A 16,363-nucleotide genomic window follows, 5' to 3' on the forward strand; every position below is an offset into this window, starting at 1 on the left:
TAGCAGAGTGTTGTGCACCCAAGACGAAGGCAGGGGTGATGCACATGACCTGCTGTGTTTTTCCATGCCAGCAACCCCTAGCCCTGAACACATTAAATGTATTTATATCCCACCATTTTCTCTAAGGAGCTCAATGTCATTTATGTGGTTCTCCCCCACAACCACTACCCTGTGATGTAGGTTAGGCTGAGAGGCAGTGTCTGGCCCAAGGTCACTCAGTGAGTGTCTGAGTGAGGATTCAAACCCTGGGTGCCCAGGTCCTAGCCTGACACTCTAACCACTATGCCACACTGCCATTGCACTGTACAGTGGTTGCATAAAATGCACACGCCAGCTTAACTACAGCTTGTGTTTTCAAACCAGAGGGAGGCTGGTTTGAAGGAAAACACATCAATCAACAGAGGTTCTCATGAAACTATGGGATACAGATGAATTGTGGCTAATGTCTTGTTCTTCTCCTCGTCAAACACCTGCAGTGGGAACTCTGTTGCACAGCCAGCAGCTTTGGCGGCCTGACACCTATGACTGTGCAGTGTGGTTCCCAGGCTGGCTGTCAAGGCACTTAAAGATCAGTGCTCAAAGGCCTTCTTACATGTGAGTGGGCTTAATCTACCAGACAATAATCTGGTGTCACTAAGTCAGGCCAAAGACAGGTGGGTTGTCCCACCCATCAAAAATAGGTCTGCAGGGGTGGGCTGCTCATCCAAAAAGGTTCCCTGTCCTTGGTCTAAGTGTCTTTTGGGTCTCCACAGTCCAGGGCATAGGCACACTCCTTTTTGTATGGTCTCCTGCAGGTGAGCTGAAAGAGGCCAGAGTACAAGGCAGCTGGATGCATATTTCCTCTTCCACACAACTATGATGGGAGCAGGAACCCTGGCCTCGTCATTCTTCACTAGCAGCAGTCCCACTAGCTGAATTCCACTCTCCCCAGGACCTCTCAGCAGTCCCTTTTATGTACCATTTTTCTTAAGTCTTCTTCCAAAAGGATGTGATGAGCCGTCTTCCTCATTCTCCTTTCCGTTTATAAAGACTGACATTATGAGAGGGTGTGTAAAGGGTGGCACAGAACTTGCTGTATTACACCACTAGTAAAATTTCAACCAGCAAAATGTCTAGCTGGAGCTCTTTATCAGCATTGGATCTGAATTGATTTGAACTATGTGCTATTCTTGTTTTAAACTGTTTTCATTTCATATATACAACTGCTTTTACATGTGCAACTGTTTTTTTTTAAAAAAATGTTTTACTGTGGGATGCCTCATAGGAAGTAGTTCATAAGTGAAATAATTTTTTAAATCACAGGACAAGGACTAGAGTGTTTTCTTCCTTGTTTATGAGTTTTATGAACCATTGTAATGTAATGGTACTATATAAATAACAATGGACAACTAATTTACATGCTCCAATTAAGATAGTTTCCCCCCAGAAAATAAGAATGCCCACACATTGAAAATCAGCAGCTTGTCTAGCAAATAATTGTGTGCCTGATTTTACTGGTGGTGGGTGATTACAAGAGCTGGAGTGGCATCACAAACATGAAAGGCCCCAATTCAAATCTCATCTTAGCCACAAACTGATTTTGACAAGCCATTGTTCCCTTTCATTTATCTACTGGGCCTGGAATCAGGAACCAACTGTGTGAACCAAAGGGTGATTTTAGACATTCTCCTCCAATTTCCAAAACGGTTTGTGGAAAGGGGGGAAGAGTGGTGCTTCTTCTGTTTAAAGAGAAAGCAATACATTTCCATTGTAACAGCACTATTCCCTTAAAGTATCTCTTTGTATCAACGTGCATCTGGCATCCTGTGTTCAAGAATGTTTCTGTACAGGTAATGTTGTATCTCCATTCACAAGAACCCTATAACAGTATCAACAACCACTAATTCAGTGGCGTAGCGTGGGTTGTCAGCACCCAGGGCAAGGCAAGTAATTTGCGACCCCTCACCCATGGATTTGCGCCCCCTAACGCTAACCCCCAGATGTTGCGCCTGGTGCGGCCGGCCCCCTCTGCACCAACCCACGCTACACCACTGCACTAATTCATTACCTTCATGTTTCCTTGAAGGCAACTTACTTTTCCATCCTGATCTTTGGTAGTATTAGTAGAGTTTTCAGCAGATGATCAAGACACGTTGGGTCTTTTAAATTCTTCTGTGATTCAAAAGAGGAGGGTGGGGAGCCATGACTCTCCAGATGTTGCAACTTCCATCTGCTTCAAGCTGATGGAGTCAATTACGGATAATAGGAGTTGAGAGTGCAACATCTGGAGGGCTGCAGGCTAGCCACCCTTGTGAAAGGGAAGGTCACATCATTAAAAAAAATAATTACTTAACAGAGAACACAGCACTGTGGTCTTGTGCAGATGGGGCACCCAACAGAAGCTGCTGCTGGACTGTGCTTTGAGGAAGTTATTGAATGCAGCCAAATCAAAGCCAGAAGCACAGTATGTTAGCAAGGCTGCTTTTAATAGTCATGTATGCAGGAAAGGATTATGTGGTTTAGATATTGTTAATTGGTATTACCCAGTAAGAAGTAACCTTAAGAACCTTTCACTGGCTGTAATTTCCTCAACGCTGCTCCATTTCACTTTCTCTAATATCCTTACAGAGGCTTAAAAGGAGTGGCACTTGTTAGCACAGAATGTGAAAATAACCAACTATTTCACAGGCCACAATTTCTTGTGTTCATCAGCTATAGAATTGCTCATCAGTTAGGAGCCTGAAGCAGCATGCTTCTATTTTAGAGTGTGCATGTAAATATCCTGCACAAAAAACACTGGGGAGGCCAGGAAAAGGCTGGAAAGAAATTTACTAACCCTGTGTGAGATTCCAGCAGCTTTCTGGAGGAGTTTGTGTATCTAAAGACACCGTACAGGCTTTGCGAATAAAGCCTCTTTTATAAAAGGATATAAAAGCAGCCTACATTTATGCACCACTGGGGATCAAGCATAATTAGTTTACAACATGATTCTGACATCGTTTTAGTCATTAACAAATGTTTCAGAAATGCTTTATATCATTTGAAAGCTTCTAATTTTAGAAATAAGAACTCAAAATTGCTGCTTGGCACGAATGCCTCCCCAGCACTTAAGTTGCTCAGACTTCACCATGAAATAAGGAGCACCGAGAGCATAACACAGAAACAAAAAAGGGACAGAAGGGGCTGCTTGGATCTTGCCTCAGTCCAGTTCTTGCAGCAGCACACAATGTCCCCTTGGCATTCTTCATTCCAGGGAGAAGAATGTCTTATTGGGCATCACTCATCAAGGGCTATGGTCCCAGGTTAGTTCAGGAAGGCGATTTCACTGCATGCCAAACCACTGTTCCTGATCCGCCCACTGGGCTGCCTCACTGTCACTGCCTTCCAGGTCACCTTCCTCTCCACTTCCTTCCATGTCATCCACATCTTCCTCCTGGGTGGCATCCGTTGGACTTTCCTCTTTTTCCATTTTCTGCATTCCCTCCAGTGACTTTTGATCATTGGGATCCAAACTGGGGGAACAGAAAGTAAGAGAAAGACATCCTGGAGTCAGGGAGCAGTAGCAAGAACAGGACAGGCTGGCTCATGCACAGCTCCATTTCAGCTCAGTCACATCTATCAGCAACCCACAGATAAAGCTCCTACAACTCATGGCCATCACAAGAGGATTTTCCATAAACTTACCTAAGAGCAATACTGTACTGGTCCATGGCTTCCTGATACTCATTAACAGCCACAAGGAAGTCCCCTAACATTCGATGGAGAATGCAATCACTCTGGTTGGCAAGGGCATTCCTCAGCAAAGCTATTCCATCTTCATATTTCTGTTCTCGGCCTGTCAATAAGAAGGGTTATTTCAAGCTATTTATGTTGAGGCTATCACCCGAAAAAGAAATCATAACTGATTAACTGTATGAGGCTTTATTTTAATTTGCAGAAGTATAGATTGCCTCACAGCCAAAAGCTGATCTTGCTTTTTTATCTTGCACAACAAGATAAAAATAAGAAAAAACACAGAAGTCTATGCACCCAGCAAACTAAAACCATTTCTGCAATTATGCATTCAGATACACATTTTTTGCAGTTAGGTTTTCAGAGGAGGAAACAGTTTGTTTCAGAGGATGCCGAGATTGTGTCTTCCTGTGACATATACAAGAAGTTGCCATCGTCATCACCCTTCTCCTGTGACAGAGAAGGAAGAATGCCTATTCTAAACCACCTAATCACCTATGGATTTGCAAACACTTTGAATTTTAAAGAGACACGTTAAAAAATATCTATTTAAAGATAATGACAAAACCCTGCATCTCTAGTTCACATGACTTCTTGCCAAAATGGAAAGCTCGAAATGTAATGAGTAATTCAAGATGGGCATTTTCAGCTGGTTGTTCACAACAGGAGTGAGAGGGTGCTGTAAGTCTGATTATGGCTATAGTATGGAGAGATGTGGGTGAAAATTGCTGCCTTCCACAATCTTCAAGACTTGGTGGGGGTTGCATCTGCATACATCTCTATTCATGCTGAATAAGACTAGCACACAAGAAAAGAGGAGGGGGAAAGACTTACTGAGAAGTTCTGCCTTCTTTACCACTGCTTTGATGTAATCAGGGCGCTGTGTCAGTGCTTTGTCCAGCAATGTCTTTGCTTTCTCCTGTGCAACAGGATCTTCCAGACAAACAGTTGCCAGGAGGGTAAGTGTCTGTGCGTTGGCTCCCAGGGTTTTGTAGACATTGTTAGCCATGACCGTGGCTTCACGAAGACCATTGGATGCTAAGTAGCATTCAATGAGGCCTGAGGGTCAGAGACAAAAGTCATATTTGAGAGAATATTTGCTTTTTTTCAAAACCAGCACTCATCTAAACAATGGTCACCGAATTTAGCACAGTAGGCTGACAGTTCATGACTTTAAGGTGGGGTCTTGGCATGTCAGAAAGACATCTTAGTGGTGACAGTCATATGTGGGCCTATAGAAACTTTCATTTCACTACCAGGTTTAACAACTCCTGTTTGGAGAAGTCCATCCTTTTTACTTGCCTTCATAGCAGTCCAGCCTGCAAGGGGCAAGCCGTATCGCTTCACGGAAGTGGATGATTGCCTCTTGCACTCTCCCCATGTTCCGAAGAGCAGCGCCTTTCAGCAGCAAAGCCTGCACACTATTGCTGTTCAGCTGAATGGCTTTGGCTCCTAAATATAGGGCACGGGAATAACGCTTGCTGTAGAAGCTATGACACCTGCAGAAAGAAGGGGGAATTGTGGTTAACATGCTCAATCTGTTCCACCTCAAGAGGACAAGCAGAGAGTTTTTCAGCCATGGCAACATTGTCATTGTATTATTAAAGGGTGTGGGCAGAACATATTGCCAAAGTAGGATGGGCTATTCTGTTATAGACCCACAGCACCCCCAACTCCTACAACCTTCCATTTCAATTACTTTTGATGATGGGGTGTGGAATATACTCTCTCTCTCTCTCTCTCGTTTTGTAATTTTTGTAATCTGCCTTGAGCAGTGTTGCTGAGAAGGCAGTGTTACAAAATATATTAAAGGCTATTTAGCTCCCTGCAGAATTTTATTTCAGACAGTGGCTTTGGATATTTTTGGATCCAACACCTCTTTGAATTTCAAGAATAGCAAGATGTGCTTTGAAAGTGGCATTTCAATAGTATGCCAGTTAGGGAGACTCCAGGACATCTTACACAAAGCTTTGGTCAAACTCCCACAGACTTCAGTGAATTCACCAACTCCATGTCAGTCAAGATTTTGCTGCCCGACACTAAGCCATTAGCAATAAACCCAAGATCATCTGACTCTCCTCATTAATAGGGTAGATTCTGCCTTCAGAAAGTTCAACGTAAAAGCCAAACAGGAGCAAGAAGCAGCCCATTACCCTGATACCACCCACGGCTCAGCATGCTGGTCAGAAATATTGAAGAGCCGGCAGCCGAGATTCTCCACATCCTCCAGGCGACCCTCGCGGGCTAACAAGTAGCCATATACATCCATCCCTAAAGACAAAGCATGAAGGAGTTGGACACACACACACAAAAGCTACAAAGGAAAAAAGATCAAGGAAAACTAGAGGACAAGACTGTTCACATCTTTCACCTAAAAGGCAGGAACAGTGCTTAGATCCAAATGTTTTCTCAACTTCTATATTCTATACAGGTATTCAAAATGAAGATTCAAAAATATTTTCCATAAAACTGGTTGCTCCAGTTCTAATCAGTTGTCATGTATTTTCCACATTATTTGGAGCTCCACAGTGATTCAAATGTGCAATTTGTGGGGGAAACAAACAGCAGACCTGCCATTCAAAGGCCATTGTATTTCATTGACGTAATGCTGTTGTTGCATCAGCTGTTTACAATATAAATGTGTCTTCAACCAATTACAAGTGTTTTTGAGGTTTAACCATTTCTGATTTTAGTTAAGTGTAAGGACAGAAGGAAAAAATCCCTCTCTTTGCCTCATTTGTACTAGTTTTTCTTTCAATCTTACCAACAAAAAATAAACTAGTGAGAATTTTTTGCTCTGTTAAAAATATAGTTAAGGTTGCAGTACTACAAATACCTACATGGGAATTCAGTAGGATGTTTTTCTGAATAAACATGCATAGGATCGAACTATAAAAGTTGAATACAGAATACAAATTATTCTAACAAGCTCTCCATATTTTCTAGAGACTTACCTTTTATCAAATAAGGATCCAACATTTGCGCCTGTTCAAATTTTAGAATTGCATTCTTATTGTCACCCGCTCTGAAATAAAGATCAGCTAAGCTCCCTAGTATATCCACATTGTCCCTCAGCAGTGACTTTTTCTCCAGCGAGCTTTTGTGGGAAGAACAAATTGAAAGAGAAGATCAATATATTGGAACCTCTTGGAGCATTTTTATTCTATTTTATGGGAAAAGGTACATTTCCTTAAGGCAAACATATCTACATGTCACAATCTATCTTTCTCTACTACAGCACATCTAGAATCAGAGCATCTTCCACCCAAAGAGGATTAAAAGGAAGGGCATGAGACAAATCAAGTCAGTAAGAGAAAGGTGTACGCTTTGCTTTCTTTCACAGTGGAACATCTCCAAATAATACTTGGACTGCACACACTCCTCTAACAACATTAAGAATGCAACCACAATCAACTTGTTTCTAGGTCAGCTTGGTGCCCATGGGGTATAGACTTCTTTGCCCATGGTAGGAGGGGAGGGGGCCCCCGCTGCTGCAGCTGTGCAACCTGGTAAGCCATGCAACTCTGGCTTAGGGGGGGCATGGGGGGGCAGCGGCTGTAGCACCTTCAACAGCATGACTAATAGTTGACCACAGGTTCCCCATCCCTGTTTTAAAAGACACATGTATGTGGGATTTAAATTCCATGAGCATTCAAACACTTCGCATTGTAACTGTCTAGCTGCAAAGGGGAAATAGCCTTCAATACCCAAGTAGTAAATCTTACAAGATACCAGGCTAGAGGTTCTTTGAGAAAGCTCATTTGCATTTGCTCAAGGTTCTTACCAGATGGTGTTGATTGCTCTGGTATTATCACCTGTGTGCACAAATGCGTATGCCTTGATCCAGACTGAAAGCCAGTCCAAGTTTGGGACACTCTGGATTACATTCATTGTCATGGAAGCGACTTCTGCACCTTTCACTGAGAGTGACAGCAAGCCTAAATGAGAAGCAACAGCTGTTGTGACTACCATTTTGACAAAATGTTCTTGGTAGTCCCAAGGAAATTAAGTGCTCAGGCACCGACAACAGCAGATAATTGACCGGAGAACCTGTGATCCTCCAAATGTTGCTGGATCAGTGTTAGAAACTGAGATAGGAAAGCTAGGAGCTAAATGGCACCTTAAACCCAGGCTATGGGTGCAACAACGGAATGTCTAGGCAAGCTTTTTTAATAACAAGAATAGAAAGCTAAAAATGAATGAACTGTAACTCAAATATTTTGTTCATTTTTCACATGATCTAGTCCTTCCCCTGCCCACCTCCCTAATAGTCTTAAGAGGGTGTCTTCTCCAGTCTTTAGAGAGTAGCTGGAAATGGGGAAGCAGAAAAAGGCCTTCCTTTCCTTCCACTCTCCTGTTTTAATCTGAAATCTTAGGTGCAGTACTGCGCCCAGAGCTCAGAAACTGCTCGAGCTAATGAAATTCCATGTGGCAAAAAGCACCTAGAACAATGGGAGTTTTGAGCAGTGCTGGACTACAACTCCTATAAGTCCCAGCCAACATGGCTATTGGTAAGCGATGAGAACTGAACACCAACAACATCTGAAGAGTCACACGTTCCCTACTGCTGGACTAGTGATCAAGTCCTGCAGACAGGTGCATTTTGTAAAACTTATCCACACCAATTGTCTTGCCATCTCTAGCACCACACTCTTCCCTCAGATCAGAAAGAGCATTGCAATGCTATTGTTACTGCCTCTCCCAGCCCTTATGTCTTCTAAGACACAATACATGCAGTCATAACAAGCACCCCTTTAATGTCGTAAGTCATGAGGAGGCCAATGGCGGACTGCACTAATTCATATTTTGTTCACCTGCCCATGCTAAGACTGTTCAGATAGGCCAACGTCTCAATCACAGTTTCAACAATAATCATTGATGGGAAGAAAAGTGGCTACCTAGGATGGCATCAAGGGCTAGTGGGCACTGCCTCAGCACTTCTTTGTAACTCGTCACAGAAGAGCGTTCCTGACCTGCCTTCTTGTACAAATTTGCCAGCATCATGTTAATCTGCAACCCACAGAAATCCAATGATGAGAACAATCATGTTTTAATGTTGACATAAAGACATAACATTTTGCACCACTATGGATTTGTTAATTCCACCTGCTGATGCACAACTCTCTGGGCTTGCAGTTATTAATGGCAAGTTTTTACCTTTATTCAAAAAACCTGGGGATTTGTGTCAGCCAAAGGGTGTTGAAAAAATGGGTTGTATTCCGTACTAGTTTTCCTGAGGGTAGATCCACTGAGGCACATGGCTGTCTTAGGTCCATTGATGTCAATGGATTTATTGAGTAGGAACAGCACTGGTTACAACCCTATAAATTGTATCCATATCTCAGCCAAAGGCTCCCAAGCAGCATAACTTAGCTAGGAAAGTACTACCTTTGGGGTTCTCTGTCTTGAAGGGATTCCATCAAGTATAGCAATAGCATCTTTGTCTTGCTTCAGCATTGTATAGCACTCCGCCATTTTGTACTTCACTTCAATTTCAGAAGGCAGGCACTAAAAAGACAACATACAAAATACAACAGTGGTCCAATAACATCTGGAGGTGCCACAAGTTCCCCACCCCGATATATGGAGAGGATAGTCAAGATCTAGGAAATACCAAGTTGTGTGTTGTAAGGTGCTTGGGGCTGTCAGAGGCAATCTTTACTTTTCAGGAGTTTACTCCAAGGCTGGGACACTTTCCACATACGTTATGAAGGAAAACTACAAGACCATAACATCTTTCTTAGGCTGTCAAGTCTCTGCCAGCCCATTCTGTCTATTCAAGGCGAGTGTTAAACCACATTCAATTATATATTTAATTTCTCCCAGAACTCACATAAGGAGGAAAAAACTTTTCAGATATCTTTTGCCATGTATAATAAACAGTGAATGCAAGACTCTTGCACTGAGGCACCAAGCTATAATCAGAATTTAAGCTATGAACACCTGGCTCTGAGGAGCAGATGCAGCATTCCCAGTTGAGGGTCTCACTTTTGAAGTTTTACTCAATGCTTTCTTCTGCTGCAAAGCCATTGTATACTTGCTGACAGCATTTCTATATTCCTTGTCATGGAAGAGAGAATCTGCGTGATATACAAGAAGCTGATACTTCTGCGATGGAGAAAATAACTCACTGTAAGAAACACAAGGCAAACCAGTGTTAGCTGACCACATGAGGAAATCCTGGAGCAAACATCCCTGAACTAGTGAAAGGTGAAAACAATAAACAGAAACGTGTCTGTATTCAGAAACCACCTGTCCATTCCATTTTCTATCTATGCAATGCTATCCTACAATGACAGCATTAAGCATCCCCAAAATCTATAAAGTTGCTAAACTTTATCTGTCATCCAGGAAACTATGAACTTACCAAGTGACCTTAAGCAAACTATTATTTCAAGATACCTCTTCCAACTATTATTATTTATTAAATTTCTATACCACCCTTCATCTGAAGGTAACAGGGCAGTTTATTAGTAGTACTATTAGTATTACAAATAGGGAGGACCTACAGTGGTACCTTGGTTTACGAACTTAATCCGTTCCAGAGTCCCATCCTTAAACCAAAGCGTTCTTAAACCAAGGCATGCTTTCCTATAGCAGTGGGGGACTCAATATACAAATGGAACACACTCAACAGGAAGCGAAACATGTTCTGCTTCCAAGGCAAAGTTCACAAACCAAAACACCTACTTCTGGGGTTGCAGCATTCTTAATCCAAGTTGTTCATAAACTAAGCTGTTCTTAAACCAAAGTACCACTGTACTTATAAAGCTTTTGTAAGATTTACTGAGATAACAACTATCTCACTATGTGATAAAGCATCACATAAATGCTATCATGCTTGGTTGGCATCCATCTGTCTCGGGAGACAATGGAGGATTGAGCCTTTGGGGGCGAGGTGAAGCTGCTGGAAGGTTGCAGTGCCTGCTGTGGCTGTAGGGATAGATGCGGGATACACGTTTTGTTGCAGTTGGGGCAGATGAAGGTGTTCAGTTGTGATGCTGCAAATGCACCATGGCGTTTCTTGTCTTTGCACTCCTCCGAGCGGTCATTTCTCCTCTGGTCACTGCTATGGATACACAACTTGACTGCCTGTCTACTGTGAAGTTCACTGGATGACCATGGGTAAGCCAGCCGCTCGCTCTCTGCTCTCTGAGCCTAAACTACTCTACAGAATTCTTGTGAAGATAAATGGAAAGGTGTGTGTCCCTGAGCCAACTGTCCCTGTTGGTGCCTTTTGCACTGGTGCTGAAGATGCCTTTTTTAAATATACTAGTATTCTATATGATTCAACTCATTTCCAAGGTCTCTTGCACTTAAACCCATGAGAGGAGAGAAGGGTGAAGCACATGTACATTGAGATACCATGCAGTGCACAGCTTGCCATTTCACACACGCCACAGGCCTTCAAATGTATTGGAACTACCAATAACCCACGGTAGGGAAATTAGGTTTTTGATGGTCTAATTCTTAACCCAAAGTACCAGCGCCCTCTAGGCTTTTAAATCAGTATGGGTAGGTGTAGCAAGCATGTCAGTTATTTCAACAAAAATCAAAAAGTCTTGTAGCACCTTAAATTCTAAACAGGTTGATTAAATGAGCTTAATCTTTTGAGAATACATTCATTTGTGCTTAGTTAATGTAAAGATGCCCAAAAACTGTTTAAATACATGCAGCACAGGCCTATGGATGTTTACTGGGATTTACTACTGTGTTTAGGAAGTGTGCAACAAACTGCAGCCTGAACAGATTTAGTGTAGTCCTCTTAATTAGCTGCGTGAAGTATTATCAGCAGTCATTAGGTACCAGAATTGGCACTACTGCAGGTGCCACATAATACCTGTTCTTCTAACTCTGGTCATTTAGTGTGGCAGCACCAGCATTTTGGATCTCCCTGCCTATTAAAGTCAAGAAAGCGCCATCACTGTTCGCTTTGCGGCACCTGCTAACAACATTCCTGTTTAGACAAGCCTACCCAGATGCTTAGAAAGTTGCGGCAATTTTAATCTGCTTTAGTATTTTAACCTTTTTATGTTTTAAAGTCTGGTTGTGAATTTTTCTTGATTTTACTGTTTTTTCTTCCGTAAACCACTCTGAGGTTTGTTTTTTACAATGACGTAATGTATAATTTTTATGAAATAGATAAACACTATAAAGAAAGATGGAAGAGGGAAAATGGGGTCAAACAACTGAAAAAATGAAAAAGCTACCATCCATGAAGATTCTATGGAGTTCTTTTAATAGTGCGATCCTAAATGTGTCTACCTAGAAGTAAACCCTGTGGAATTCAATAGGGCTTACTCCCAAGTAAACAGGGTTAGTAGGATGGAGCTTAACTCTTCTCTGTGTCTGCAGGCAGGTCGTATTTCCTGCAAAAAATGTGGCACTGATTGCATTCATTACAGACTCCAGGGCTAGGGAGACCTGGGTTCAAATCCCCACTTGGCATCCTGCTCACTGGGTGACCTCAGGCCAGGGCCAGAGAGCCTATGGCCCTCCAGACATTGCAATTTAATTTCTGATGTGCTTTTTTGCTGTTACTGGTGTGTTTGTGTGTGTGCATCTTTATCATTAAAGACCTCATTGTGACTTATGCGGGGGCTGCTTAAATTTTGCTGCATACTTACCAAGATGGTTTTAATTTACTGCTCATGGCTACTTTCTGTTATATTTTTGCAGTTACGTAAATCTTGAGCGCGGTTTTAACTATGGGAAGGGCAGCATGCAAATAGAACGGTGATGAAGATGCTGCAAGGCTCCCTCCTCTCTTTTTCTTCACTTCATTAAGTCAAAATGGTGGGAGTTGGGGGCCCAGTCGACATTTGGGGAGCCACAGGTTCCCCACCTCACACTCTCAGCACAGCCCCAGCCTACGTCACTTGGCTGCATTATTATTATTATTATTATTATGGATTTGACTTCACTCCCAAAGGCAAACTCTTCCATTGTCTCACAGGCAGATGGATGCCATTGCCAACCATCTATTGTTAACAATTATAACAAAAGAAAGGGGGAAAGCGAAACTAGAAGGCGGGGGCACAGAATGGGTGCAACTGCCAAGGGGTTAAAACAACGTGGTTGTTTTTTTTTTGTTCTTGTCATGCATTTTGCGTTTTTATTTTGCCTCGTATTTTTATGTGGCGAACTGCCCTGAGATCTACAGATGAAGGGCGGTTTACAAAAGAAAGCAGAGTCCCGGGCTTGTGGCGAGGGTTGCCTTGAATGTCACATTTAAAAAGGGACCGGAGGCCCCGGCCCTTCCCGGTCGAAGCCTCAGCTCAGGCGCGCTTTCGCCCAACCTGGCAGGGGTGTCGGGACGGCGGGGGGAAGCCAGGGAGCAGAGGCGGAGCGGGGGGGGGGGAGTTCGAGGACGGGGAAGCGCGAGGGAAACGAGCCCTTTGCGGGGCTGCCGCCGCCGCCGCCGCCGCCGCCGCCTCCCTCCTGGGGCCGCCCACCAACTCACGGGTTGTTGCCGCTCATGGTGAGCAGAAGCCCACTGAGGAGCCGCACGTTGGAGTGGAGCCCGGCGGCCGCCATCTCCCGCACATGGTCTACCACGCTCATCGCCGCGGGCGAGCCGAGAGAAGGGCGGAGGAGGAGGAGGAGGAGGAGGAGGCGGCGGCGGCGGCGGCAGCGACGAACTCGGCGGCAGGGAAAGCTCCGGGTCGCCTCAGGAACTCTAAAATGGCGCCTCTCCGAGGGGTCCTCGCGGAGAAGGCAGCCATGACACCCGCGCAGAAAACGTCATTGCACGAAGCGCCAGCCCGACCGCGGGGGGGGGGGTAGGGGCTGCCCTCGACCTTCGCCTGCGTAGGATATGACCCAGTTATTCACCGCGGGAGCCGCAACTCTAACTCTGGTCTCGCTATGCGCTTAAAAAAAATGCTGTATATTCTTGTTCACGCAGAAAAGCGCGATAAGAAATATAAAGAAATGAGGCATTAAAGTAGACACCCTCCGCTAGCTAAGACCATTAGACTTAGAAAGGGGGCGGCGAAAGAAAGGCCTGAGCATGCGCGTTAGGCGCCACTGCTGTACCTCCAGAGCCACAGGCAGCCCTGGCAGAGGGCGAGCGAGAAAATATCTGAGCATGCGCGTTAGGTACTCCCAGTTATGCCTCGGCTTGGTACAAAGCCCTTTGGCGGATTTTACCCACATTTCAATAAAAAAGGCACGCCGTTGGTGGAGGACAAACACTGCTCGTCTTTAATTTGACACAACAATAGGGCTTTCTCCTAAGATTTCACTGCTAAAACACAACTGTAGAACATGAATAAGTAAAGGGGAGATGTTAATACAAAACAAGGAACGGGAAGGTAAAAATCAGCTACTAAAAAGCTGCACAAATTTAAAGGTGTTGAAAAGATACAAATTGCCTCAGACAAAGCCTCTTGTGAGGTGGGTTCCTCAAGAGTAAGAACATCAGAGTTCTGCTGGGTCCCATCTAGTCTAGCATCATTTAAATATATTTGGTTATGGAGGCACATTTCTGCGGTAGAAATGTGTCCTGCATTGCTTAGCTTTATAAATATAAATATAACCTCGGAGGGATGGTCAGGACAGGGAGAAAGATAATAATAACCAGATGCAGGTAAATTAACAATCTCAGAACTTAAAACTTGGCAGAGGTAATAAAATAATAATAATAAAACGTAAAGATAATAATAATAAGATCCTAGGCGAGGAATCCGGGTGACGACACTAATGTCATTCAGATAGCAGCTCTCAGTCTCATTGCTCTCTCGATAAATTTGGCAACCTTCTCTGTTGTCGAGCTGTTCTGGTCAGCTAGGAGTGAGAACAATTTGGCTTCACAAGAACGGCCCGGAATGGCAGATAGGAGCGGCGTGATGGTCTCGTCCCTGAGATCTTTATAAAGGGAGCAAGACAAGAGAACGTGTGACACAGTCTCTACGTAGCCAGCTCCACAGGGGCAGAGCCGGTTTTCGAATGAAATTTTTTGATATCTACCTTCAAGAACAGCTGAGGGTAACATATTTAGTCTGGCCAGTGTAAAGGCCCGCCTGAGTTTTGGAATGGTTAAGGTAGACAAATAAGGTGCCCGAAAATCAAAGTGGGAGGGGGGCAGATAAGTGTACCAAGCACTAAATTTCTTAATACAGTGGTACCTCGCAAGACGAATGCCTCGGAAGACAAAAAACTCGCAAAACGAAAGGGTTTTTCGCTTTTTGAGTTGCTTCACAAGACGGATTTCCCTATGGGCTTGCTTCGCAAGACAAAAACGTCTTGCAAGTTTGTTTCCTTTGTATTGCAAGTTTGTTTCCTTTTTCTTAAAACCATGCATTCACTTTGAGGAGCAACTCATAGCACGCGGTGTGGTAGCCTTTTTTGAGGTTTTTGAAGACTTTGGTGATTTTTGAAGCTTTTCCAAAGTCCGTGCTTCGCAAGACGAAAAAACTCGCGGAACGAATTAATTTCGTCTTGCGAGGCACCACTGTATAGGCCAGATTATTCTGCTGCTAAATATCCTTCATGCGCTGGTCAATAAGGGTTTTTGCCTTGGGGAGACCCATTTTCAGGAGATGCTGTGCTTGGAGGCCACATGTAAGTAGTTTTTGATGCACTACTTTGGACCACCGACTTCTATGAGCATCTCGTGCTACTAGAGGTAGTAGTCTGGATGGGTTTAAATTTAAGCGAAGCCAATAGTTGAATGTTCTTAACCAGGTCCGGGTTTCGACGGAGAGGAGGCCAGTCTCCAGCCGTAGGGCCGCATTTGGTGCGCATGGTGGAACGGCTAGAATCTGTCCTAAAAATTTAGACTGGACCGTTTCAAGTGTGCGGCAATGATTTCCCGTCTAGATTTGGGCCCCGTAGAGTAATTGCGCCAAGGGTTTTGCTTGAAAGACCTCCAGAGCTGCTGGGATATGTCTGCCCCTCTTCGTAAAGTAAAAGCAAGACAGTATTTTGGCGCTTTGAGATGCTTTTTCCCTAGCATATTTATGATGGGCCTCCCAGGCCCCTGTTGACTGGAAAACTACTCCAAGGTATTTGAATATTTTGACCTGTTCTATTGGCTGATTGTCCATCTCCCATCTGTGATGTCTGTGTCTCCCAGCGAAGACCATGACTTTGGTTTTTTTGGTGATTAACCACCAGTTGATCTCTCCTGCAGTAGGCTGAGAATTCTCTTAGTAGCCTTTTGAGGCCTACTTTAGTTCGTGATAAGAGTACTGCGTCGTCCGCATAGAGGAGCGCTGAAATTGATTTTTCAGCTAATTTGGGGGCATGAAACTCCGGGGATGTTAGGTATTTGACCATGTCATTTATATATGTTGAATAAGGCCGGGGCTAAAATACAGCCCTGCTTGACTCCTTTGGTGGCTGTCGGCTACACAAATAAAGTCTATATCTATCTTGCTTAGCTTTGTTGCAGGATTTCATTATATTTATACCCAAATAGCTCAAGCTGATGTGCATGCTTCTCTCTTCCTGTTTTATCCTCACAACAACCCTGGGAGGTAGGCCAGGCTGAGGGTCTGTAACTGGCCCAAGGTCACTCAGTGAACTTCACTGCCTAGTGGGGGATTAAACCTTGGTTTCTCCCAGGTCCTAGTCTGACATTATTCACTGCACCTCGCTGGCTCTAGCTGATTTATTGTCTGGTCTGAAAAGCTATTCCAAATTTTAT

General features: G+C 43.8%; 1 protein-coding gene across 3 annotated transcripts; it reads right to left on the reverse strand.

Annotated features, from left to right (window-relative positions):
* Positions 1-2,446: 2,446 nt before the first annotated feature.
* On the reverse strand, positions 2,447-13,430 carry ANAPC7 (anaphase promoting complex subunit 7). Of its 3 annotated transcripts, none has more exons than XM_081842364.1 (11): positions 13,175-13,430; positions 9,700-9,841; positions 9,100-9,219; positions 8,610-8,721; positions 7,496-7,649; positions 6,666-6,808; positions 5,865-5,982; positions 5,014-5,210; positions 4,546-4,770; positions 3,664-3,814; positions 2,447-3,491 (listed from the first exon to the last, which is right to left on the reverse strand). In XM_081842364.1, the coding sequence occupies exons 1-11, from the start codon at positions 13,273-13,275 to the stop codon at positions 3,302-3,304; spliced, it is 1,653 nt and encodes a 550-aa protein (XP_081698490.1). In that variant the 5' UTR covers positions 13,276-13,430; the 3' UTR covers positions 2,447-3,301. The 3 variants fall into 3 exon arrangements, with proteins under 3 accessions (XP_081698490.1, XP_081698489.1, XP_081698491.1); XM_081842363.1 differs by having other exon boundaries at positions 9,655-9,841; positions 13,175-13,428; XM_081842365.1 differs by lacking the exons at positions 8,610-8,721; positions 9,700-9,841; positions 13,175-13,430 and having other exon boundaries at positions 9,100-9,221.
* Positions 13,431-16,363: the final 2,933 nt, after the last annotated feature.

Source organism: Podarcis erhardii, assembly GCF_964252035.2.
Source record: "Podarcis erhardii genome assembly, chromosome: 15".
NCBI lineage: Eukaryota > Metazoa > Chordata > Lepidosauria > Squamata > Lacertidae > Podarcis > Podarcis erhardii.